A 27,721-nucleotide genomic window follows, 5' to 3' on the forward strand; every position below is an offset into this window, starting at 1 on the left:
ATCGTAAAAGACCAGGAAACTTATTGGATCTTGTTTTCCAGAACAGGATCACACAAGACCCAGTTTGGTCTGGTTGTGGGTGTGAATGGGAGGTATGTGCCTAATTTGAAACCCCTCCCACACCAGAGCTCTGCATGCCCGAAATATTCCATTATTGCTTGAAAGCCCTTGAGAAAGGACTTTGATCAGAAAAATGTTAGATTCTTTGTGCTAAAGATACATTTTAAATGTAATGTATTATATTTTATTCAACTGTGTTTGTAGAAATAAAAATGTTAAACACATTTTATGTTAAACCTTTTTGTTTATCATCTTTAATGTTAGTGATGTGTTTGTTAAAAGTAAAAATGCGGGGGACCTGGGTAGCTCAGTGAGTAAAGACGCTGACTAACACCCCTGGAGACGTGAGTTCGAGTCCAGCCTGGTCTCATAAGCAACCAAATTGACCCGGTTGCTAGGGTGGGTAGAATCACATGGGGTAACCTCCTCGTGGTCGCTATAATGTGGTTCTTGCTCTCGGTGGGGTGCGTGGTGAGTTGTGCATGGATGCTACAGAGAATATCGTGACGTCTCCACATGTCTCCGCAGTAACATGCTCAACGAGCCAAGTGATAAGATGTGTAGATTGACTGTGTCAGACACAGAGGCAACTGAGATTCGTCCTCCAATACCCGGATTAAGGCGAGTCACTACGCCACCACGAGGACTTAGAACGCATTGGGAATTGGGCATTCCAAATTGGGGAGAAAAGGGGAGAAAAAAAAAGTAAAAAAGCAAGATTATTTGTGTATGAAATGCATTACTGTGTTTTAGTAACATAACCCTGTTTGATTACATAACATACTGTTAGACTTTATCTTTGTTAAACCATTTGTTCATTAGCTTTAAAGTAACAGCATTTCCTTCCCAACAAATTTGCCTAGCAGAATAGCACGAGTCTCCATATGCTGTGAGTCTCTGAACAGGCCCCCTCATCCTATTTAAGCAACAATGTTAAATATTACTTCGTCATTGTTGAAAACATCTTGTTGATTACAACATTGTATTATTTAATCAATCACTATTTTTGAGTTTGAGCTGAGAGAAGAAAATGCTTTTATACTATGCATTTTTTTGTCACCTCAGTTGTCCACTAAGCATTCTACACCATTAAAAATGCATCATTTAAACACATTTATATAAACAGATGGTACAATAGGGAGGGGTGGTGACGCCTAGAGCATGGTAATATCATAACACCTGACCAAACATATGGCATAAACATATCCTGTACAACAGCCGGAGGGAGGAAGAGGAAGCAGAGGTCAAAGGTGTCAAATGCCTGTTGGGTCATAAATCATATATTTGCCATTTGGTATATAATATTTACTACTATTGAGACATATGGTCCCAATGTTTGGTGGATCAACACCCTAACCAGTGCCGAATTCGTATTCAGAATGTACTGATTCACAACACAGGGAGCTAGGGAGCTGATTGAGATGCACCCGTGGATTTAACCACTGGAGCCTTATGAATTATGTTATGCTGCCTTTATGTGCTTTTTGGAGCTTCAAAGTTCTGGCCACCATTCGCTTGCAATGTGAGAACCTACAGAGCTGAAATATTCTTCTAAAAATGTTTTTGCTTATGTTCAGGAGAAGAAAGAAAGTCAAATACATCTGGGATGGCATGCGAGTAAATATTGAGTGAATTTTTACTTTTTGGGTGAACACATCATTTTTGTTACCTTCTTTGTTTGTGAGGGATGCGGATCACTTGCAATTTTCTCAGTTTTGCTTTGTCCTGGAAAGTGTATTTCTAATCCTCCGCTAATTTGGTAGTTTTCAAGTGTAACTTATACAGTTGATAAAGTAAAAAAAAAGAAGTTCTTTCCGATGATACTATCTTTGATTGTGAGATATGTTGCTTAATCTGATCCCTGCTTCACTTCGTCGTATTGTATCGTTTTCCCTGTCTATTTTCATAGTTATTGTTTGAGGTGTTTGGAGACGTTCTTTGCTTATCCCTAACTAATTTTCAACATTTCCTACGCTCTTCGTTTTTCTTATGAGGAAGAGATGTAAGGTAAACTTGATGTGAGATCTTCTCTCATCATCACTGACATCAGCCCTCACAGCGGCGCGCATGGGGAACGCGCTCGAGCCTCCAATCATCCCTCACGCGCTGCGAGGCTGCCAGGCATCTCCTGAGATCCGCTTCTTCACGCGTCTCCTGCTCAACGGACAAAACACGGTGAGAGTTCTGCTGTTAAATATGCTCAGACATGTTTTATACTTATATGTTATATTGTAATTGTATGTGTAAATCGTTTGACGGACACTGACTGTTAAGCTCTTTGCACTAAAAACGTGGGGTTTTCTTAGGTTATTAGCTATTATTAAATTAACACAACTTTTATCTGTCTTCTCTTTTCTTATTGCTGTCCTTTTCAAAATGTATTTACATTTTTATGATTTTCTAAATTATAGTTTTAAATCGTAGTTGTCCCTACAGTAACGATAACAGTTTTAAACCATTGTAATCCGCATTTTGACATGGTTGTATGCAGCATACACCCCTGCACAGTCCTTTTAGAGGGTGCAACTCTTATTTATACTTTAACTTTTAATTGCATCAATTTTCAGGTTATTTATTTATTTATTACATTACATTATTTATTTTATAGGCACGTATTTTATTTGTTATATTTTCCCCCATTCTTCAAAGATGTGCTGGGAGGTAGAAAAATGTGTGAAAGTGCGTCTGTTAAAGATGCTTATTTTTATTTTTTTTGTATTTTCACTCACTTTTCAAGAGATGTGCTGGGAGGTAGAAAAATGTGTGAGAGGGTGTCCTGTGCATGCAGTTGATCATGTCTTCATGCTCATAATTGTGTCTTGACTTGAGGGGGCAGCTCAATATGAAAGCATGCAATTACATGTGAATTTCAAATAGACACCAAATATGGTGTCTATGATATCTCCACATATCATTATAGGTTAACTTGATTTTGAATGATCAATGGGTTCCTTTGGTCAGTTCGATATATAGACTTAGTAAAACGTGTGACAAAACTTCACATATTTGCAAATCGAATCCTATGACATTTAAACATGGTTTGTTATTTTAATGGCTATGTTTTTTGTCCCACAAGAGTGGTAAGGCAAAACTCTAGTTTTGGGACCACCAAACATTATTTCCTATGCAGTTCTAATTGGCAGGCTAATTCATAGTGCGCTAGAGACACACTGCTAAAGAATTAAAGCAATGTATCAAAGATGATACATGTATTGATTAGCCCATCCAGTGGTATCAAGACCAATATCCACAATATACCTCCACACACACACACACACACACAATGGTGAACAAATATCAAAGAAGTCATCAAAAGCCGAATGACCTTCTGCTGTTTCTGGCCTGGGGCTTATTGTGAAAATCGAACTGAGTGTCGAAATGCAGATCATCCCCACAACACCTCCAGTCTCTTTGGCTATTAAGAGACCCCAAAGCAGATCAATAAAGACCTTTGTGCAGTTTGTGCTCCTGCCTCGATCTCCTGCTGGTTAACTGGAGATCAGTCTTTGTGGGACACTGGATGCAGCTGGTCTGTCCTTCTCTAACAGTTAACTCGTACAGAAACTGCCTTGACTCAAGAGAGACATTTGAGTGTGGACTGCTTTTATGGTTCATGGTTCTCCATGTTTCCTTTTTATTATTGTCTTCACACCTCACACAAAGTGATTATGAAGGCTGCAGTCTTGCTGTAGAGTGTGTGCTTGTGCATCAGTGCGCTTTTTGGGACAGGATGAAGGAGGTTCCCCTGCTGTGAGGATGAGGAGGTCTCTGACAGGCTAGAAGATAAGAGGACACTTTGCAGGGTGCCAGTTATGATGGTGATACATGTGATATTTGATGGAGCCCCAAATGTGTTGTACATAAAGAAGTCACACTGAAGACAGGATCTTTCCCGATCTCTTCCTCAGCTCTCTTGACACCAGATGGGTTCTCCTTATGGCAATTTTAACACTTAGGTTGTTGTTACGAGCTTGTGTCCTTGACACTTTTAGAGCTGCCAAAACGAACAATGTGAGGTGTGAAATTGCTGAAACTGTTTTTGAAGAGATGGCTGCTCTCATTTGTATAAATGGGTTTATTTCCATCTTGTGAAGCATTCTTTTGTTTGATTTTCGTAATGTTAGAGGGCTGCATGTGAAATCCTAATGTTTCAGCTGAGCTTATCTCAGATTCCCAGAGCAAGATTAAAAATATGTGATTTGCAAAGCTTTGCTTTTGTTTTTTATACTCTGATTGATCTCAGTCACATATAAAGTGCTTACAAATATCGACCTGCCAACAGCACAATATTTGATGCCATCATCCCCATTAAAAATATATTATGTGACAAAGCAATAATCTTTCCTGTTTGAAGTTTGTAATGATACTTATGATATCCTTATTACACGATTTTTGTTTTATCTTTGAAGAATATATTTAGTTTTCATATTCAGTCTAGGTATTTGCAAAACTATATATTTTCAAAATCAACTTGTCGGTAGGTTGTCTGAACAACTACTTGAATAGTTGGTCTAAAACCTTGGTCTTGCAGATCTGTCGGACCCATTTGGAACCATTTTTAAAATGCAAGACCACGGAAGGGTTAAGGAAGCCCTATATGATTATAGTAGGATGCCCACAAGAAACAGATCAGATGTGTTTTTTTTATTTTTTATATGGGGTTAAGTGCAGCCATTCAGTAGGGTTAATGACAAATATTCAAAAGATAAATAACTTTTTTGTTTTGGTGCTAAAAATAACAGTATTGGTCTAAAAAAAGACAGAAAGAAAAGGGAAAATGTCTCACAGCAGGTAATTTAAAATCAGACAGTAATGAATTGTTTTGGAATTTCTGATAAAATTGGGAATGTGTTACAATAGCTGTGCTTTGTTGACTTTAAAAATAGTCTAATAGCCTAATCCAACTGAAATTCAACCAGTTTACCTAATATCAGTGTTATACACTCACTGAGCACTTTATTAGGAACACTACATGGTCTTCTGCTGTTGTAGCCCATCCAACTCAAGGTTCAACGTTTTGTGCATTCTGAGATGCTATTCTGCTCACTAAAATTGCATAGAGTGGCTGTCTGAGTTACCGCAGTTTTTCTGTCAGATCGTACCAGGCTGGCATTCTCTGTTGACCTCTTTCGTCAACAAGGCATTTCTGTCCATGGAACATCACTGGGTGTCTTTTGTTTTTGGCACCATTCTGAGTAAACTCTAGATACTGTTGTGCATGAAAATCCCAGGAGATCAGCTGTTACAGAAATACTCAAACCATATATGACACACTGAGTTGCTTAACTACAATAGAACATTTAAAACTGGTCACTTATGACTGAGGTTCCATTTTATGGCAAACGGAGTAACCCTACCTATGTAGGCAATGGAGTGCAAGGCGGTTCATTGGGTTTTTAAAAATAAAGACAATATCTTTGAGCTTTCTCGATAGTCCCGCCCCCTCCTCAATGGTTAAACCCATCACCGCAGTCTAGCAGATTGTTGGGTGTGAAATCAACACTGCCATTGGCAGCGACCCTCATGTTGATGCCCAGCCAACTGCTTCTAATTCATCATTAAAGGGTCCACACACCAAAAATGACCTGTTCCTAAACATTAAACATTAATTCTTGCAAACTCAAACTAAGGTAGACCTACAAGTGCTTCCCGAAATAGAAACTAATTAGAGTTAGCTTGTAATAAGTGAGAAAAAGTTCTCAGTGCGCAGTATGTGGTCTATAATCACCCCATTCAGCATCAGAAAACTCTTGCAAAGTTGTAACCTCCTTAGATCTTCCAGATGAGGAAGTATGGATAGTGAAAAGGCTTCTTCCTTTCATCCCTTTGAAAAACTTTTTTGTTCTTCTGCTTTCTGGAGGTAGCAGGGGTGCAACAGATGGCTCACGGAGCCCCAGATCTCAGCAGGAGGAGATGTTGAAGAACTCACAGTGGAGGTTCCATCCTTCCCCTTGAGATGTCACTGAGTTCATACTACCCACATCCCTTTCAAACTTCTGCACAATATCATCTAAGCCATTTGTGGAGGCTTTTTTTTTATCAGTTATTCACACATTAGAAGGATCTGAAGTGTCTGAAAACCAGGTTGTGCTCACATATACCCTAATTGTTGTAACTCCATCGGCTAGCTGTCTTACTTTCATTCTCTATCTGAGTCAGGGTCTTGTTGATGTTTGCTGAATTTTCAGCTACAAACTCAGTCCATGCTGTGACCCTTTGCTGAATATCAATATAATGTAGTTTGCCTGCTGTTACTTCAGAAGTGCTACTGCATGAATCCACGGGGATCTCTGTTATTTGGCTGCTATCTATCTTGAATCACAGATGAATGTGTCTGGCATAAAGCCATGTTTTTGTGATTTGTCTTCTTTGATAGTACAGAGGATTTTTGGTTATTGGAATGTGTTTTCGACTTATTTGATTGTTTCTTTCAAAGGGGCTGAAAATTACAAGGAAATCTAAAATTCTGTCAGTGCATCTTAAAATATGAACATATTCAAGATGTTCTTGGTGCATATTTCCATGGCATGGACACGCAATAATTATAGTACACAATAGTAAGTGGTGCTTGCTTAGGCATGTTTTAAACTTCCGTGCATGACTCGTCCTGTATCACTTGTGCTACGGACATGAATGACATCTCAAATCATGCTATTACTTTTCGTAAAAAAAGCAAAAATGTTTTTTAAATCCAATATTATTACTTACTTGAAGGAGAGCAAGCCATATATATGGAGCAGAATATCATAGAGTGCATCTCATTATGCTCAATATGCTATAGTTTAGTTGTCAGGGAACTGATCAGGAAGTTGGCCATTTCTCAATGGCAAAATCGTTCCAGTACACTGAAATGTTCACTCCCCAAAAATTCCCAGAATGCACCATACACTCCTTAATATTAAATGTTTTTATGTGTGTCATTTATATTTAAAAATATCACTGTGCATTTAAATATATACCAGGAAAATTGATGACAATGTCATTTATAAAGCAATGTTATAGCAGCATTCTTTGTTCCTGTGGTAAAGTGGCACAATAGCGTCCTCAACTGACAAACATTTTGAATCATAGACTCAATAATGTGCTTGAAATGTGAACGAGCAAAATTATTGACAGGTGAAAAGCGGTTCGCAGACACATTTGTGTTTGCTGTTTACAAAGTCTACAGCTGTAACAAAGACTGATGAGATATCTCAGAACACTTATTTGATTAATATCTTTAAGGTAGTAAGACATTTTTTTGCATGCTTTTCCATGAAAACAAAAATTACTTACAGCACCTTTAATGATGTTCTGAGAAGCCTGTGAATAGCTATTCTTTTGTTCTGACCAAGGCATTTTACAGATCTGGAAATCACATAATGATTAAAGGTGGGGTATGTGATTTTCTTTTTTGACCATTTTTTCAAAATAACTTGAAATCCTATTCCTAACCCACTTACTGGCTGTAAATTAGAAGCACTGAAATGAAAATTAAGCAATTTAATCATCTGTGGAACGGGCAGGACTAGAAAAACTCCAGCCGATCATTTTCAAGACCATCTAGAATCATTGGACAGAAAATGTGTCAATCAAACGGTCGTACCATGCCCCCCCCCCCACCACCCTGGCGCGCGTGTCCCGTTCGTCATCAGCTGCTTTCAGATGGAGCGGCATTTACTACACAGAGCTGTAGTTCATCACTGACAAGCTGGGCAATTTACCCTTCATTATCACGGCCCAGCTTGTTAGTGAACTACGGATCTGTGTAGTATACGCTGCTCCATCTGAAAGCAGCTGATGGCGATTTACTAATCAATGAATGCACTTTATGTTATGTGCTTTACTGACGAGATGCGCATAACAATCTCATCTGATAACGTTATATCGGTCAGCCCTCTATTTAGCCATAAACTTCGGTGACAACCAGGACGTCCAATATATTTTTATATATTTTATATTTATACAATATATATTTACATTTCAAAAACATCAATTTTCTAACAATACTAATGATTTATGTGACTGTTGAATGTTAATAATATCTGGTGCAACTTAACGCTGAATGTTGTGCCATGTTGACGGTCTTAGCAGGTAAATGGTGACGTCATGCAGAAACTCCAACCTATGCTAGCCTGGCTCGCTCTCGCGCATCTGAGTTTTCGCTCGTGCATGATTGCGCGTCCATGTTTTTCGAATGGGTGGAGTCAGGGCCAGCGTTGGAGGAGAGAAGGTAGGACCTTATGAGTTGTGTATTTTCAAAAACTGCCAGCCGTTTTGCAAATCACATACCCCACCTTTAACAGCCCCACGGGCTGGCCCTGGCTGGACCTATGCAAAATCATGAAAATGGCCCCCGGTGTGAAAATTGTCATAACTTTAAAACCTCCATAGAACCATTGCAAAGTGCAAATGTGAAAAAAAAGAAGCAGTATATGGAATAGCTCAGTAGATGACAATTAACATGTCCATTAGCTTTATTCCCCAACATAAAGATGTTAGGTTAAAATGTACATGTATGCATAAGGGCATATGTGTTTTTTAGGTGCTGTGAAAATAAAATTTTATCACCTTATTTTGTTTGCCTTTCAACCTTTTTCTAGAAGTACAAATAAACCAATGTCTCAATTAATATGATGTCATGTAAACTGCAAGTTTACTACAATGTTCCAGCATTTATTAATCTTGGCTAATGTCAATTTATAAAAAAAATTTTTTTTAGAAGGTCGGCCCCATTAACAGCTATCCTATATAGAAAAAATTGGCAACATTTCTTAGCAAATGGCTGTATTATTGATTTTGCACAGCACCACCATCTTTATAAATCATGCATTGATACAGGTTCCCCACCCCTCTCAAAATCTCGCCTCTCTTGTCATCACACGTTCAGCATACTCAAGGTTGAACCATCTCATGACAGATGTTGTATATGTTGCCTGTGGCTCCTGTTTAATTCTTGTGTGGTCTGTGTGGGTGATGTCCTACCGAGCCCAGCAGGGTGGGAAGCCCCAACATCTTAAGACTTAATTTTATCCTATTTGCACCACTTCAAAAGTCCACCTGTTAGTCACATGACAGTGCATCAGCGCCAGTGAAGACTGTGTTGGATCAGCATGGATTAACATCACCTTGGTATGAGCAACTTTCTTGCTACATTCTCTTGTTGTATTCCCCACACTTGGAACACTGTTTACCATTTCAATTATTACAGTACTTTTGGAAGGCTGTACTCTATTGATACTACTCAAACATTTTGGTTTTAGGTTCAAGTCAGTGGGTACTACTTAATTTAGAGATTCCATTCAGGCCTCACTTTGTAGATCATTTAAGCCACATTGCACTGTGTTCCAACCAGACAAAATCCAATAAGGCAACACATTAATAAAAGGTCTCGCAATTTCTTTATTTTTTTGTCTCTTCCATATTAATCTGAGTTTTGTCCAAATTAGCCACGACAAGGGATAGGACATTCTATCGATCGATCAGTTTGATCGAGCCCTGTCCACTGTGAACTCTCATTGGTCTAAAATCCAACTTCTCATAACAGTACATTAAACTTCAAATACATTCTGATTGGCTGCTATTGTGCTACGTTACACAGTATTATTGCGTTCGGTGTTGAAAGACGCTCACTGATATCGGAATAGGACAAGGTGTTAGGTGTTCTATCTATTTTTATTTTTTTATAAACACATCATTTTTAGGAAAATTAAGATGAAAGTTTGAAAATCTTGCATTAACATACATTGAATGTTCAGAATTAAAAATTGAACCAACTGGGATGACGTCATCACATTATTCACGTATTTAATTGTGATTGGTTTTCATTCTTACACCTACAGTATTTGCAAACTTAATTGTGATCAGTCTTGTATTCCTTGCATACACTCACTGAACACTTTATTAGGAACACTCCTAATAAAGTGCCCAACATGGTCTTCAGCTGTTGAAGTCCATCTGCCTCAAGGTTCGACGTGTTGTGCATTCTGAGATGCTATTCTGCTCACTATGATTGTACAGAGTGGTTATCTGAGTTACCATAGCCTTTCTGTCAGCTCGAACCAGTCTGGCCATTCTCAGTTGACCTGTCTCATCAACAAGACTCACTGGATGTTTTTAGTTTTTGGCACCTGTGGTAGGGCGGAGGGCGGGCCGGGTTGTGATTATACACACCCGGTCCCTTATCAGGCTAATTAAGCCTCCGAGAGAGATAAAGGCCGATGGCAGACGGTGGTGCAACGAGAGAGTGATAGTTTACGGACATGTCCATCGTGTGTGTTTGTGTCTTTTGGTTTAAGTTATTCATTAAAATATTATTTATATTGCCAAGCGGTTCTCGCCTCCTCCTTCCCATTGAACCCCTTTACAGCACCATTCTGCGTAAACTCTAGAGACTGTTGTGCGTAAAAATCCCAGGAGATCAGCAGTTACAGAAATACTCAAACCAGCCCGCCTGGGACCAGCAATCATGCCACGGTAGAAATCACTGAGACCCATTTCTGCATGGTTTTATGCTTTGCACTGCTGCCACACGATTGGCTAATTAGATAATCGCACGAATAAGGTGTACAGGTGTTCCTAATAAAGTGCTCAGTGAGTGTATATTTATTGATTTATGTGTTGATTCTCATGCACAACTGAAAACAAGACAAAACAGGTCTGTTGCTTCCATTTATTTACACAGAACCAAAGCCTAAAACAAAACTTACCTAAATTGTAATTCATTTACTGCTATGCAAGCACTGGTATTCCTTCAGTTTTTTATGTTTTTTTTTGTGCGGTGAATAAGAGTTTGTAACAAAACACAATTGTCATACTAACAAAGTCTACAGGGGAGTGCTCACACTGAATAGAGACCAGCAATTCTGTGAAGTCCATACCTGTCAACATTTTGATACCAAAATCCAGGAGACCTCTGAGGGGGAGTGGCAGAGGAATGCGAATTCATACAAATTGTGCCATTGTGATTTAATGTGCCGAGTAGCGTAATTTTTCCCACCGTGGCCGATATTAAAATCAGTGCGACTGTTACGATCCCTGGTTGTCTGCCCCGTGTTTTCCGTGTCACCGTCACCAGTTTCCCGGTCTTCATCACTATGTCATGGTTCGCACCTGTTTGTCATTTGTATCCTCGTGTCTGTGCATTTAAACCGTGCTGTTCCTCCATTACCCTGTGGTTCGCTGTTCTGATTGTTTTGATGTTTCCCTGTCCTGATGTTCGCTTTGCTGCTCGTCTTGCCATATTTATCCTGCCATGTTTATCCATTCCGTGTTCCTTTGATGTCTCCCTGTTTTAGTTTCAGTTCCCCCCCGTGGATGTTTCATTTGTTATGAGTGCAGACAAGGGCAGACAAGAAGTGGGATCTAAACACAGTTTATTGAACCAAAAGTGAAAATAAGACAAAACTGGAACAAATGAAACATCCACGGGCGTGGCCAAAGGCGTGATATGGCTTCGAGATGTAAAAGTAAATTCTTCCGTCCAGCTGTTGTTAAATTTACATGTATACCCAAGTCTTCTCCTCCCATCTACCAATGATGCTTGATTCAACTTCCCGCGTCTACTACCTGCGCAGATATCAACAGCGCAACTGGGTTATAGGTTGCCAAGTTGATGTCACAAATGTGTTGAAATTTGTATGCGTCGATTGTGTGAGTAGGATGGGTTTCATACAAGATCTGGCAACTGGACATCCTTGGAATAATATATTGATGTGATTATTCAAATAACAAGGTTTGGGCCATACAAATTACGTGAGGAGAAATAACAAAACGGGAGGGGGGGCGGGAGATGGGTGTGAAATATGGGATACTCCGGGAAAAACGGAAGCGTTGACAGGTATGGTGAAGTCTAAAGTTAAGCAGCCGCTCCAAACTCTCTCCCTGGTTGTAAAAAGCTCACAGTGCGTAGAACTCACCACAACAGCCAAAAGCAGTCAGCATGTATTCCCAAATGAAGTGCCTGCAATCTCAATACAAATTTCCTCTGGCAGCTGTTTTGCTCCCCAGCCACATATGCAATTTCCTTCACTTAGCTATTGTTGATGGGCTCTTAAATAGCCCGCAATAAACTTTCCTGGCCAGCAACCCTATACAACAATCTCTGCAGGGTATGAGGTACATTTGTGTGTCTGTGGCTGTGATAAGGCTGGTCCAGCTATCGACCCACACCCTTGCTGTAGTTCAATACCCCATCCCCATTGATTTACCATAGGCCGAGCGGGTTGCCAGGGTGATGGACTACCTCTGGCCATATTGGAGAAAGTCTCAGAGAGACCTAAACATGCTCATGCTGACATCAACACAATGCAAACACAGCCCTATGCCCATAAAAGCATGAGCAATTGCTCAATACAAACACTAATTGATACTAATGCTGGGTAATGCTGACACAAGCACATCAAATGCTAAAACCCAAGAACACAACCATTGATCTGCTCTGTTTGTTTTAAAGGAATAAACTGGGTTTAAAACAAGTTTAGCTCAAGCTCAATTGACAGCAATTGTGGCATGATGTTGATTACCACAGAAACAAAAAAAAACATTTTAACTTGTACCTCCTTTTCAAATACAATATATGTAACTGTGAGGCACTTACAATGAAAGTGAATAAAGCCAGTCCATACATTTTTAAAATACTCAGTGTGATTTTAGTTTGGTAAAATCATTTTCTAATCTTTTCTTTGTAAAGTTATATAACAGTTTTACAACTTTCTTTCCCATTAAAATGTAACACTGTAAACCCGACTGTAAAAACAAAGATTCAAACAAATGTAAAGCTAAAATAATACATATGTTGGTTTTATACAAAACAAAATAATACAAAAGTGCTTTTATAAAAATATAAGCTTAACAAAGGTTTTTAGATTTACCCTGCTAAAGTAAAGCTAAAGTGTGTTATTTCTACACCACTGTCACAAAATAGATACAAAAAATAAACTTTGTTTTCAAACAGCTTTCCAGAATACTCCTCCCATCTCCCCCACCCTGCAGTCTCAAGTTAGATGTGTGCAATATAATACCACATATCAAACTCTCCTCATTAACACCAGCAGATCCATCTTCTCGTTAAATTCTGCTATATTACAATCAGCTTGATTCATTACCTGAATCACAGCACTGAAATACCATTTAAAAGGCAATAACAGTAAGAGATGAAGCTGCAATCTGAGTTTTACCTTCTTAATGTTCTCTTCAGACACAAAAGCAATTTTCTACACTGATAATGTTTGCAAAACATTTTTGGGGCTCTTGTAAGCTGCATGGAAGCTGTACACATTAAATTGTAATTTGTTCAGACAACCCAAGTGAATTAGGTAAGTAATGTGATATATGGTTAATATTCTGAAAAATCTGTTCAAAGGGTTAGTCCATGTCCACCCAAAAATGAAAATGATCTCATCATTAACTCACCCTCATGCCACCCCAGATGTGTTTGACTTTATTACTTATGCTGAACACAAACAAAGATTTTTAGAAGAATATCTCCACTATGTAGGCCCACACAATGTGTAAGTGAACGGTGACCAGAACATAAGTCAGCATAAAAGTAATCCATAAGACTTCAGTGGTTAAATCTATATCTTCTGAACCATTATGATAGGTGTGGGTGATAAACAGATCAATATTTTTTGCTGTGTCTCAAATTGGCCCTGTCCACTATATAGTGTACTATTTCAGGTGTCGGCCATTTTGTAGTAGCGTGCAAATTCTGAGTGAACTACTCATTCCCTACATTCATTCACTCATTCTTACCCATCGGATGTACACTTGATGACGGTTTATTGCCCATAATCCACCACGGGGAGGACTGACGAGCCAGGATAGAGAGCACGTCTGGGAGAGAGAGCTTGAGCGAGTGAGAGATGCCAGTTTATTTTATTCCTGCAATGTTTTATTTTATGCTGACTGTATTGTTTTACTTTTTTAAATATGACTTGATTAAAATAACATATTCAATGTTATTCAAAGCCACAGTCTTTTTTTTTTAACCATCTTTTGTTTTTTGGCAATTTGCATTATTCATGCATATCGCCACCTACTGGTCGTGGCTGGCCAAAGGTGAAGATTTATAGAAAAAAGTTAAAAATGTATCTGTTTCTCACCCACACCTATAAAATGATGTCAAAAGATAGGGATTAAACAATTGAGTCTTATGGATTACATTTATTTGTATGCACCTATAGAGCATAGATATACTTCAAAAAAATCTTTATTTGTGTTCTGCATGAGAATTTCTACTTACGAGTTTGGAAATTGTCATTTTAATGTGGTGCTTTCAAGTTATTTTGTTGGGGAAAAATGCACAATTTGGGCAATTCATATTGCTCTCCTTTTCACTTCCTGACAAAGACAGGAAGCTTCTTTGCATTATTTCCAAATGTTTATTTTTTTAAAATGAAAATAAATAAAATACATTTTATTTGTTTAAATGCAATTAACCATGCCCCCTGCATAAATTCACAAGGAACCATCTGTGCAGTTCAAGTTTGAAGTACCAGCTTTATGTTTTCGCTAGTAGCAGTCAGCAGAGGGCATTAAGTGCAACTCTAGTTGTAGGCAACAAACCAAACTTACCAAAATTAGGAGCACAACATTTGCCTCAATGCAAGACATGTTCTCAAGGCATGTTTTTCAAAGTTTTAAACTATGCCGGATATGTCCAGAGATGCTGAAAATCAATAAGACATGTAAGACATGTAATTAATTTGATTATCGATCATCATACTAAAATGTACAGTCAACATTCACAATTAAAATGTAAATATCAATTAGCTTCTGCCATGATTCTTTAATTAACTCAACTCAAAAGGAGGGCTCAAAGAAAATCCTGTGTGTCAAGCTGGTAATTACTACATTCATAATACGATCATTCTGATGTGACATAAAACACCACTGACCCCATCATTACAAACACGACATGATCATTTATTGAAAATAAAGGCAGACTATCTTAGACAAAAAGTTACAGAGTGACTATTTGCAAAAGGTGTAAATAGCGCCTGCCACACAGCGCCACTATTTGTACGCAAATAGTCTGGTAAATAGAATTTAAAGACAAACTGCATCCCCAAGTGTTGCTGCAATGGTGAAGACGACCCAAGTTCTAATCCCCCTTTTGTCTTACTTTATCCCATCCTGTTTACTGTCTCCACTCTTAATATTTCCTTTAATACTACTTATAACGATACATTAAAATGAATATAAAGGTTGGTTTTCTTACAGTGTTTTGGTCACAGTGAGTTGAGAGAAAGGTTTGATCCGGGTAAAATTAACCATGGTTTTTCTATAGTAAAATTGTTGTAACCACGTTTTTTGGAGTAAGCCATTGTTTTAATGCAATTAACCATGGTGTTACTACAATAATATGGTGTTAATATAGTACCGTTGTTTAATTTTGTGGTTACTAGGATTTTACTACAAAATACCATGGTGATATTATCGTTACTATAGTAAAACCATACATTTTGTAAGGGAAGGTTAGGGTTAGATTTAGGGGTAGGGGTTGGGGTCGGATGTCTGTAGGACTCTAAATATACACAATAATGCTTGCCCCATACTAAGGAAGATGCGTTTTGTTATTATTTACACATAGTGTAAATAGAATCTGTTGCTATTTGCACTTAGTTCAAATAATCTCTGCCCAAAAAATGTGTGAAAAATGTCCACACTGTGCAAATGCATGGATAGGTGCCTGCAGTTTTAGGCAGTGTGAGCAGGCTTTCAGGGACAAAAAGACAGACAAGATTCACTGAGAGGTCCCATGTCACTGATTTGCATGGTGAGAACCTCCCAATCAGCTCCACTTTGAAATGCCACATGAGGAAAGAGTCTTCCTTTGGATCCTCTTATTCTTGGCCCAGCAGGGATGCAAACATGATATTTAGTCTGGCAAGTTTTCTGAACACATTTAGGTTGCCTTTGAGCTCTTGTTTTTGTTTTGTTTTTTTCATGTCAAAGCAAAGCAAAGCCATTATTTAAATATTAAATATTTGTGGGTAGAACATGATGCTCTCTTTTGAGGTGTCTTTATTTAAACCTCTATCCAGTTTTTCAGTCGAAAGTTATTTTTGAAGGTTTGTCATATTTCAGTTTGAATTAATATAAAACTTTAACTAAGCTAACTTTATACATTTTTAAAAAGGTAAATATTGTTTCCAGGATATATTGGTCATAACAAACAAATCATTACATCCAATCAGTTTCTGTCTGTATATCCAGATATCATTTGTTATCATCATCATCATTTGTTGTATCAACTAATTTGATCTGACCCTATTCTGCAGGAGGCACTGTGTTTGAATATGGAGGCTCCCGGCTCGTGTTTTCTCTTATCTCTGCTCCTCATCACACTGTCTCAAATATCAGATGGCTCTGCGACCCCATCAGCAAATGTCAAGTGGAGTCTAATCCAGTCCTCATCCTCCATCACCGACGCCATGCAAGATCCTGAGATGGGACTTCCTCATGGCAACCACAGAAGAAGGCATGGGTCACGTGAAGACAGGGATAGTGCTGGGTTGCTCTCCCGGAGGCCTGTGTCCTGGCCGGAGGATGACGGGCAGAGTATAGAGGGTCTGAGCCCTGTAAGGCTGGAGATGGGGCCTGGGGACCGGGTGAGGGCAGGGGTTCCTGCTCAAATGCAGCGGGGAAATCCTCCAACAGAGGGAGAGTTCACACGTAAAGGCAGGGGACATGGTCACGGGCATCTGGATGAACACAGGAAGCAGGGAGGCAGAAGAGAAAAAGGCAGAGCTAAAGGTACTGGAGATCAGGGGCCCCTTCTTTGAACCTAGATTTCTTAGTTAGCTAGATTTGGGTTAGTTGTGGGTTAGTTGACATAAACATGATTTTACTATCCAAATGATTGGACCTGCTCATTGACAGGTTAAATATTGCAGTAGATATAGTAGCTTACATATATTTTCAGATAGCTAGCGGATGAGAAAATCAAACATGTTTGAAGAACGGGACCATGAAAGAAAATATGTGTATTTAGTCCAGGGTCTTTGCAATGTGGAGACCTATACAACAGCCAGAGGCATCTGTCTGGCACAGGGGTACATAGACCAATAATTAAAAAGTAGCTTTATTTAATATTAATATATGCAAGTATATGTGATTAATTTACTTAATTTATCAGCATAACATGTAATTCATTTGATTAACATTTTTAATCGATTGACAGCCCTACTAAATATCTATTTTGCTATTGCTTATGTGGCGGAAGGACCCGCCCCTCCCTCTCGTTATCTTCACCCCGCCTCTGAGGGCCGTCCCTATGTTTGACACGTATCCCCATGAACACTTAAATTCCCCATTGTGAACATTTTATGTTCATTATTATTTCAAATAAACACCTCTCCAAGGCCTGACGCCACAACCACTGTGTCTGTCTCTTGCTCACCCCACCACAGTGGTGGAGAATGTGGGGACAGATATGTGCAGAGATGGTGCAGTTGGGCACTGACAGTGTCATCACTTGCCCTCTTTTTCGGCAGTTATATGGAAAACCTGGAGCGGGACAGTCTCTCAACTGCCAACAGGGTATGTGGCAGTTAATAAGCATTTACCCTGTGGTTGGTTAAGGTTGTCCTGTTAAAACTGTGTTATCTCTGTCCCCGCCTGGGTGCAAGCAAGGGGGTGAGCTGGCCTGGAGAGGTATCCCCTACATTCCCATTCCAACCGTAGGGCCTGGTTGAGGAAGTAGCATTACTGTGAATAGAGCCTCATCACTGCATTCCATTAAAACGTTAAGCGTGCCTCGTTTCTGGAAGCTGGCTCCTATTTCCTTGTGTGCACACACTGGTGTCCTGCAGTTCCAGGAATGGAGTGAGTAGGGTGCCTGCACGAGTTAGATGCTCCGCTGGATCCACACCCCAGACCCCTGGTGCAAATTAGATGTGACGTCGAGGACTGCAGTATGCATTTCGGCCGATGGGCCAGTAGGCTGGGCTGCCATTCCCCTCAAGCACTGTGATCTCAGATTAACTGAGCCATTGAAGTGAAGCCTCCGCCCCTTGCGCCCCCGGACCCAGCAGGGGAGCGTATATGACCAACGGATCCTGCCCCTAAAACCTGGACCAACCCCTGTGGACACTCCCCAACCTGCACTGAGCCCCATTTCTCTACAAAGTTGCCAGATTCCCCCTTTGTCTGAACAATTATCCTCATGAACACTTTAATTCACCATTTTGAACATTTTATGTTGATCATTATTTCAAATAAATGCCTTTTTGAGGCCTGACCCACACCCACTGTGCTTATCTCTTGCTCACCCTGCTACATATACTATTAAAGGAATAGTTCACCCAAAAATTATAATTCTCTCACCATTTACTCACTCTTACGTAAGTTGTCTCAAACTTGTATAACTTTCTTCTGAGGAACACAAACAAGCATGTCAAGTGCAAGGACGTGTGATTGAGCTTCAAATCATGATTGTGCCAAGGAGACTGCAGATGTCAAGATTTATAGTGAAAAAGGAGTTACATTTGGTCTGTTCTCACCCAAAACCGATCACATCACGTCAGAAGAGGTGGATTAAACCACTCGAGTCGCATGGATTACCTTTATGCTGCCTTTATGTCCTATGTTCAAGTCAAACCACATTGACTTACATTTTATGGACAAACAGACAAATAATCCTTTAAAACATCTTAGTGTGTGTTCCGCAGAAGAAAGAAAGTCATATGAGAGAATTTTCATTTTTGGGCAAACTATTCCTTTAATTAATAGCAACACAGTCTAGGTAACATTAGTGGAAAGTCATTTCATAGGCAGAACAAGTTTAATAAAAAATTTTAATAAACAACTTTAACAAACATTTGAATCCTTGGAATAATGAAAAGTATCGCACTATAAAACCAGGAATGTGTATTAAGAAACTAAATATGATTCATTTTTATTTCATGCTGACTTTAATAAATCCTTGTAATGATCAAATGGCCCAGAGGGTTTAAGCACCAGAGGGTGCATTTTCGTGTTTCTAAGTAGCCATTTGAGATGTTTCTCAGGCTATATATGAAATCCTACTTGTATATAGAACTCAATGCTCTCACTCTCTTTCTCTCCTAGGGGTTCTCTATGACCCTGAATCACAATTAGGCTCCTTGTTAAAGGACATCAAGACATTTGAGGATGATTCCTACACCTCCCTGCCCAATCATAACAATGCCCAACCCACTGATGTTCCCTCCTCTGTCTCACCCATTTTAGCAACCACAGCAGTCAACGAGCATCCCCCAACACTGGCCCCAGCTTCAACTAAACCCCAGGTACCCGGGAAAGAATAAGCGTCCTTTAATATGAAGGTCTTTTGTGTTGCTCATGTTAAGTTCCATTTGTATATACTGTACTGTATACAGCTTATGTTATATTCTAATGTGGCATTATTTGGGGAAAAAAGACAAGATAAATTTGCCTGGATTCATATTTAGATAAAGATTTTGGTTGCACACCTGCCTCTCACCACCCTTATTTTATTGCTAGAAGTTGTCAGTCAATTGCATGACTCGTTTACTGCTGTCATCTTACATTAAACTGCCTCTGTTTTTTTCTGTTCTGTCATTTTGTTGTAAGATCCCAAAATGAACATCTTCATTTAAACTGCACACCATGGCAGATATAGATACTGAAGTGCCTTTTGAAGCCAGTAGCAAATATACTTGTCATCCTTGTGGTGTGCGGTGCTTTATCACACATATTTATTTACCTGTGCTTTGCTCCATGCTTATTACTGATTGCCGCCTGGGGCTGGATCGTACTCGAGTAAAATTACCCAGCTTCCTCTGCTCAAGGGAGGAGGTGGAGGAGGGGAGCTGTCACCAGCTCCAGTGTGGGGTGAGATGTCACTCGCCCATCCTCCTGCTCCTCTTTCTCACAGCCATCTGTTCTCCTCCATCCTCCATCTTATATTTTTATACCAGTGCCTGCTTTCTTTTAATTCTCTTGAGAGGCACTGATATTCCAGTATACTGATATTAATAAAAAACTATATTTGCATAATTTAAAGGAAATGCCACTGCTTGCAAGGCAAAGAAAAGTGTTTAGGATGTAGGCTTTGGTTTTGGGTCAATTAAAAGCTGTATCAGAGCTCCTTTGCTATTTTCTTGACATTCACTACATTTCTTCCAAATTTAATGATATTCATCTCGCTTTCCGCAGTGGTTAGAAACAGCAAAGAGACGCAAGCGAGTGGGGATTTGACGAGAGAGATAAAATATTCCAAGAGTATTCCAATGGAATAATTAATGGAATATTGTTCATTGTTCGGATGACAAAATTGCAAAACAGCAGTGTAGTGTTTTTCACATTGCAATTTCAAGAAAAGACAAGAACCCACAACAAAGCACTTTAATGACGAATCATTGTAGTGTAACCACATGACATAATTAATTACTTAATTGATGAATCAATCACAATAAGAGCAGAACTGGGTTTTAAGAAAGTAAATAGGGTAAATTGTGATTGTGAAAATCAAAATAGCACACCTAATATTGTGTCCTAACGCCTGTGCTGGGTAGCCCTATCCACAGTGAAATATCATTGGTCTAAAATCATGCTCCACATAACTCTGTATTATACATCAAATATGTTCTGATTGGCTCTTATTGTGCATAATGGCTTTCAGTGTGGGCAGACCCAATTCTCAAAGCTGGAAACGTGTCTGGTTTAGACTGTTTAGGTGTAAGCACACACCGAAGGCTGAAATTACTTACAAAAGAAAGTTAGAATGGAGTCTCTGTACACATGTACATACTATCTATGTTGTAACGAACGATAGTGAGACAAACAGACCCAAGAGCAGAACCAGTTCAAAGAATTTATTAACAGTAATAATGAATAGTCACTGGGATGAGGAATGTAGAAAATCCTGACACCGGCTGCAGCACCGGGAAGCATCTCCAATGGTGTGCGTGTCTTAGGGATAATCCGTGAAGAGTGTGTTCGTAGGATGAGTATATGCGTTGTGGACGTAAGGAACAGATTCGTAGAATCCTCAGTTGAAGCTTAGTGAGATGTAGAACAACTGCCAGCATAGAAGAGCAAACTTAACTCCTGACATGCAGACTGAGGTGAGGTATCCTCCGTGGAAATCCAGCTGACATGCAGCAATACTGAAAGGCAACCACTAACAGATACAGGAGACAGAACCAACTAGGTAGAGAACGTGAGGTTAGTACTCAATATCAAACAACAAACTAGCAAAGATACTGAGAACACGGTGGGCTTAAGAAGGGAGTGAATTAGAGGAGAACAGGTGATGCTCGGCACGCTTATCAGTGGCATTGTCAGCGCTTCCCCGGGAACAATCAATGTTCCCATGGAAACGTAGATCATGCATGCTGGTGTAGCGGTCCTACTCGCCCCGCTCCGATCAGGACTCGAACCTGCGTGGAAGGCAGGTGCGCTAACAAGGAGGCTAAAGGCTACAGCCCCTAGCGTCAGTCGCTAGTGCACCACTTGAGGTCAGGAGAGTGAGGTTTACACACTGCACAGCTATCTACCAGCTGGCTCCCGTTACACTGGCCGCACCTGCAAGACATGAGGGAGAGAAAATAAGAAAACATACAAAACAAAAAGACAAAATCACTGGAGCCGTGACATATGTACTATAAGAGAATCAGCACTATGTTTACACAGACTATTAAGTGATTTGAAAGCACAACGGCCAGACTGTTTGTTATGGTGTTTGCACAGCAGCTTATGCCTATCCCACAAACTCCCTGGTTGCTACTCAAACACTGTTATGGGTCTAAGCACATTGACAAAGTCACTCAGACAGTCCTAATTAAGCTTCAATCAGTAACACCCCTGGAAAAACAAATCTTCAATTTGCAATTAATCTAACTGCCATTCTCTTTGATCGTCAGAGAGAATCTATATTGTTTTATTTTACATATGTTTTTTAAAGTAATGAAATACTCTAGAGAGTAATTGAGCGAATATGCAATCTTGATGGCACTTTAATCAATACCAAAATATGATTGAGTAGCTTGCACACACAGTGCACGTTTTTTTCTCCTGTATGGCTGAGGCTCTGAACAGCAGTGATTAGTCACTATTCTTAGGTTCTTCTTTCATCACTCACTTGACTCCCAGAGGATCACTATCCTCAATTCTGTTTTCTTGGACTGAGTCAGTGCCACCGCTGCTCTGCTGGCAAAGACATGAATGTCCTCTGTAGGATCACACACACACACACACACACACACACACACACACACACATGTTGTGTTTCCATGTTTTATGGGGACTTTCCATAGACATAATGGTTTTTATACTATACTGACTTTATATTCTATCCCATAAACCTAACCCTACCCCTAAACCTAACCCTCACAGAAAACTTTCTGCATTTTTACATTTTCAATAAACATAATTTAGTATGATTTATAAGCTGTTTTCCTCATGGGGACCGACAAAATGTCCCCACAAGGTCAAAAATTTCGGGTTTTACTATCCTTATGGGGACATTTAGTCCCCACAAAGTGATAAATACACGCTCACACACACACACACACACACACACACACACACACACACACACACACTTTAGCCTTAACAGACTGTAGGGGCAAGTGCTGTTAGCAAGCACCTATGAAGGCCGGAACGGTACACGAGGGGGTGGGTGGCCAGCACCACACCCGACCGCCTTTGTCTCCCAAGTGGCGATGTTGACACACCGCACCAGGTACTCATTTTAGGCTGAGTCATCCTAGGGGAGGCCTGGGACCAGTTCAGATAATCATCACTGGTGTTGGCCATGAGCGGGAATCAAACTCAGGTCGCCAGGTTCATAGTGCAGCGCGCTAACCGGTACACTACCGCTCCCATTCCTGGTCTTTTTTTGCACAATTTATCAGTGCCCATTTATGCCAAAGAATATAAAATAATTTGTAATCATCTTAAAATATCTTTCTCTGCCTCTAAAACTACCATGGCTATGTAGACAAGTGCAAATAGTGTTAGTTTCTATTTGCACCCTTGTGAAAATAGTGTTAGATGCTATTTGCTCCCCTAATTAAATACTAACATACAGAAAAGGGGCATCACTGCAGTGTGTTATTGTGTTTATTTAGAGTCCCACAAACACCCTACACCAACCCCTACCACTAAACCTAACCCTAACCATCCCTTACAAAAATGTATGGTTTTACTACAGTAATCGTTGTATCACCATGGTATTTTGTAGTAAATTCATTGTAACCTAAATTCTAAATTCAAATTGCACTTTAAACTAAACTAAAATTGCAATAAAATAACAAAGTGATCAAAAAATCAAGTTTAACCACCAAATCCAAAAATGTACCATCTGCGATGGCTCCATTTACCATCATGCAAGCATCCATCAACACAAATGGAAAATTACTAGCCTACAGATTAAGAACTAAAGACAATTATAAATATAAAGACAATAATAATCCAAATAAATAAGCCTAATAAATTCCCTTGTGTTCACAAATAATGCTGCCAAATGTGTGTTCTTATCGAATTTGTGTTTGTATTGTGTTTTGGTAATACAGTTAATGCTGCCTAAAGAAAATAAAACTACATTTTAGGTTCAAGGTGAACATGTCTTGCATAACTTTATGATGTAATCACATTTGTCTTTACTTATTTAATACAAAGATATATATTACTAAACCTGCAGAGTTGCGTTCACAAAGCATGCTAATTGTGTGGAAATAATGCAAACTTGCAAACAGTTTTCAGATGAATGAAACAGAGAAAAAAGGAGTGAAAACTCTTTACATGCGCTTGTTCCACATGAGAGGCTCGTGCTGCACGCCTCTGAACAAACAGCGAATCAGGTGAATTTTTTTGCTTTATTGATTTTGCTTTAAATATTTTATTCATTTATTGAAACATGAAACATAAACAAAAGACATTTCAAAATTCTAATTGCACTGTAAACTAAACCAAACAATTCAATAAAACAACAAAGTGATCAAAAAAATCGTATTTAACCACCTCCCCAAATCCAAACATTTACCGTCTCCAATGGCTCTGTTTGCTGCACGGAATCTGCAATGCATGCCAACCACGAGGAAATAAAGTGAATTAAACTCACAGCACCTCCCAAAATTATCAGAGATAATTTGCAGCGTTTTCATAGACTACATTATTCTTGCAAACAGTTTTCACATGAATGAAACAGAGAAAAAAAGAGTGAAAACTCTTTGCACAAAACAAACAATGAATCAGACACAAGCATTGACGACTTTTCTTTTGTCTGTTCTTAAAAATATAATGAAGTTTGTTTCTTCAAGTGCATGTCTTTGTGATTTAGAGCATTTCTTGTCATGTATCACTCCGAGACAGGTTGCCCACCTGTTGCGGGAGGATGAGCAAAATTATCCGTACATGAAATACATTTGGACCAGGAACTTGTGAACTGGATTCAACCTTGTCGCATTTGGTGGGTGCTAGTTTCACACCCTGGCCACTGTTTAATATATTTGGTGACTTCCCAGATCCGATACATCATCCTATCACCCAGACCTAGTGGTCAATGGGGTGGCAAGGCTTCGGTCCATGGTGGCCACGGCCACTCCTGGCCACCCCCTAGCTCCGCCCCTGCTTGGACAGTGAGCCAATTTTGGTGAGGATTAGAAAAAAAGTGGTTGGAGGAGAAGTAAAATAACAGTAGAACAATAATTGAAAATTAATTAGACCATGGTTTCTCAAACTTTTGCCCACTGCGACCCACTTTTTTTGAATGCCAGACATCCATGACCCACCAAGGGTCATTCAGACTAGCACGGTAATGCATAGAGCTAGCACATGCAATGCTACATAAAGAGAACAATTTGTAGCATTGATGAGCATTGTAGAGTGATTGGACAAATAATAATTAACGTCAGAGAAATACAGCCTCTTTCTTACAGTTATTTGGAGATATTGACACGATTCGACAATAAAGGTCACTGTTGCCCAAAACATTGCAAATGTACCATTCTATCCTTCTAATTGGTAATTTGTACCCAGCAGACAATGAGAAACCCTGAATTAGACTACAGAACTTTGGAACTTGGCCCCTGATAATATCATAGCCTAACATGTTTGAATTAATCATATTTCCATGTTTCCATTAATCATAATTAATAATCCCATATATATATCTAGTCAGTGTTGGGTGTAATCTAATTACACAGTAGTTAATACATTTAGATTCATTATTAGTACAAAAAGTACTATAGTACAATTACAGTAATTGACTTTCAAGTAAGTTAATTACTTGGGGTACACATATTTTTAAAATAACATTATATACCTAGGATACATTTAAAACATCCGTTGATTTATACATTTTTTGCGTTAGCTGAACAGAGCGCACCCCCTAACGAATCAATGAACGAGGAGGAAATACAGACATTATTTTGAATTTGTTGAGTTGTTGTTGTTTTTTTTATGTGAAGTAATTTAAAAGTATTTAGAAATATGGTTACTTTTTGATTAAATAATCTGTAAAGTCAGTAATCTAATTTCAATTTTAGAGTAGTAATTAGTAATTTGTGAATTACTTTTTGGAGTAATTTAGCCAAAACTTTTTAGTTAATATATTTCCCTGCTAAGATTATGTTTAGCAGAATATTCTGCCTTATTCTGAATTATGTCACTTTATGAATATAGTTTCATGTTGTCTTTGAAGGGATAGCTCACCCAAAAATGACAATTCTCTCATAATTTCCTTATCCTAATGCCATCCCTGATGTGTATGATTTTCTTTCTTCTGCTGATAGTCAAGTCAAGTCAATTTTATTTGTATAGTGCCTTTCACAACACACATCGTTTCAAAGCATCTTTACAGAAGATCAGCATTAACAGACGATAAAACTGTAATGTCTATAAAGTCGACACAAACAAATATTTAAACAAATAATATCTCATTTCTGTAGGTCCTCACAATGCAATGCATTTACAAACAAGTAAATGGTTATAAACTTTTGAAGCTCCAGAAGGACATATAGGCAGCATTAAAGGAATCCAGTGGTTAAATGAATGTCTTCAGAAGCGATATGATAAGTGTGGGTACGAAACAGATACATTTTTAAATTCTTCTTTACGATCAATCTCCACTTTCACTTTCGCATTCTTCTTCTTTAGTTTTTATGTGATTTGCATTCTTTGTGCATATTGCCACCTAATGGGCAGGGAGGATAATTTATGGTAAAAACAGACATAAATATTGATGCTCTAATGTAAAATTAATGCAAAATTGCCAAATTATTGAATTGAATTAGCACTTTGATTTAAAGTAATGAATGGCTTTTCCAAAATAAACCTATTTAAGGTGTGAATCACTATACATTTTTTAATCATGTTTCAACTGTCTTCAGAAATCAGGCAGAGGGAAAGCCCATGGGGAGGTTTTGCCCACCCTGGACATGGCACTCTTCGACTGGACCGATTATGAAGATATGAAGCCTGTTGACTCTTGGCCATCCAGCAAAAGAAAAGGTATGAAAGCACATGCTCATGATCTTAATGTATAAACTGTCATATTTGTTTCCTGCTAAGTTTTTCTTTTTTTTAATATATTTTAAGACCAATAGCTTTTTTTGGTCACCAAGTTATAAAAAATCTGAATGAATATTTGATTATAAGATCGAATTAACCTCTTAAGATTGTTGAATCTCTTAAGCATAAATTATTTGCCATCTCACAACTGATTTGGGAATAAAAGATTTCATAGGAGGCCTGTGTCTATATAAATTTTTGCTACAAAGATAAACGTCGCAGCAAAAACAAGAGCAATGGGAACTCAACACTCGATGCTGATGTCATCGAACCATGTGACCATCATCTCGACTGCCTCGCTGGTTAGTGCACCCCTATAATCATTTAAACATTACTCACTTACAACCATTTGCATAGGATATTGAAAGTCCTTATCTGTTTGTGGTTTATCTCATTGTTCATTGATCAGGTTCCTGCTGTGACCTTAGAGAACATGAGTGCAAACCTCACAACCGTGGCTTGAACAACAAGTGTTACGATGACTGCATGTGTGAGGAGGGTGGGTGTTACACGTGTCGCATACTTGTGCTAAAGCTTTTGCCATGATTTACCATCTCTCATGTCATTCCAAACCCATTTAACTTTCTTTATTCCATGACACAAAAAAAGAAAAATGTAGACGTATGTCCAAGCTGATGTGTTCTAGTGATGGGAAGATCAGATCTTTTTACTGACTTGGATCTTTGAGTCTCGTTCAGCAAAATTAACAAATCTTTATTCAAGTCATTTCGCTCATTTGTCACGTGACAGCCGCATAGGCTCTACAGAAAACAGAATTGATTAGTTCACCTCCTGAGTCTGTCTTCAGGTACAAGTCTTTTATTCATTTGTCACATGAGAGCCGAGTGGGCTCTGTACAGGAAATAGATTGATTAGATCACCTCCCGAGTCGGTCTTCGGATCTTTTTTTCATTTGTCACGTGACGACTATTAGGCTCTGCACTCGTTCATGAATGACAATTACTGGTCTTTTTTCATAATTTTCTTTACAGCTCACAGTAAATGTGTTGCAGTTGTTTATGTCATGATCAGTACATGTCGGTATGGCAATAAATTACATTTTAATATCGTATGAATTGTCACAATGAATTATTTTCATGTATTTAATGCAGGAAGTGTTGACACAAGTGTAAAATTAAAATCAAATAGTCTTAGC

General features: G+C 38.8%; 1 protein-coding gene across 1 annotated transcript in view; it reads left to right on the forward strand.

The window, feature by feature from the left end:
* The first annotated feature begins 2,168 nt into the window (after positions 1 to 2,168).
* Positions 2,169 to 27,721, forward strand: part of LOC127626023 (draxin-like) — a 28,953-nt gene continuing 3,400 nt past the window's right edge. The window contains exons 1-6 of the mRNA XM_052101529.1: positions 2,169 to 2,235; positions 16,326 to 16,800; positions 19,117 to 19,316; positions 26,385 to 26,505; positions 26,775 to 26,867; positions 26,975 to 27,064. Coding sequence (XP_051957489.1) covers positions 16,344 to 16,800; positions 19,117 to 19,316; positions 26,385 to 26,505; positions 26,775 to 26,867; positions 26,975 to 27,064 — 961 coding nt within the window. The 5' untranslated portion in view covers positions 2,169 to 2,235; positions 16,326 to 16,343. The remainder of the gene's footprint in view (positions 2,236 to 16,325; positions 16,801 to 19,116; positions 19,317 to 26,384; positions 26,506 to 26,774; positions 26,868 to 26,974; positions 27,065 to 27,721) is intronic.

This window comes from Xyrauchen texanus, chromosome 32, assembly GCF_025860055.1.
Source record: "Xyrauchen texanus isolate HMW12.3.18 chromosome 32, RBS_HiC_50CHRs, whole genome shotgun sequence".
Taxonomy (NCBI): domain Eukaryota; kingdom Metazoa; phylum Chordata; class Actinopteri; order Cypriniformes; family Catostomidae; genus Xyrauchen; species Xyrauchen texanus.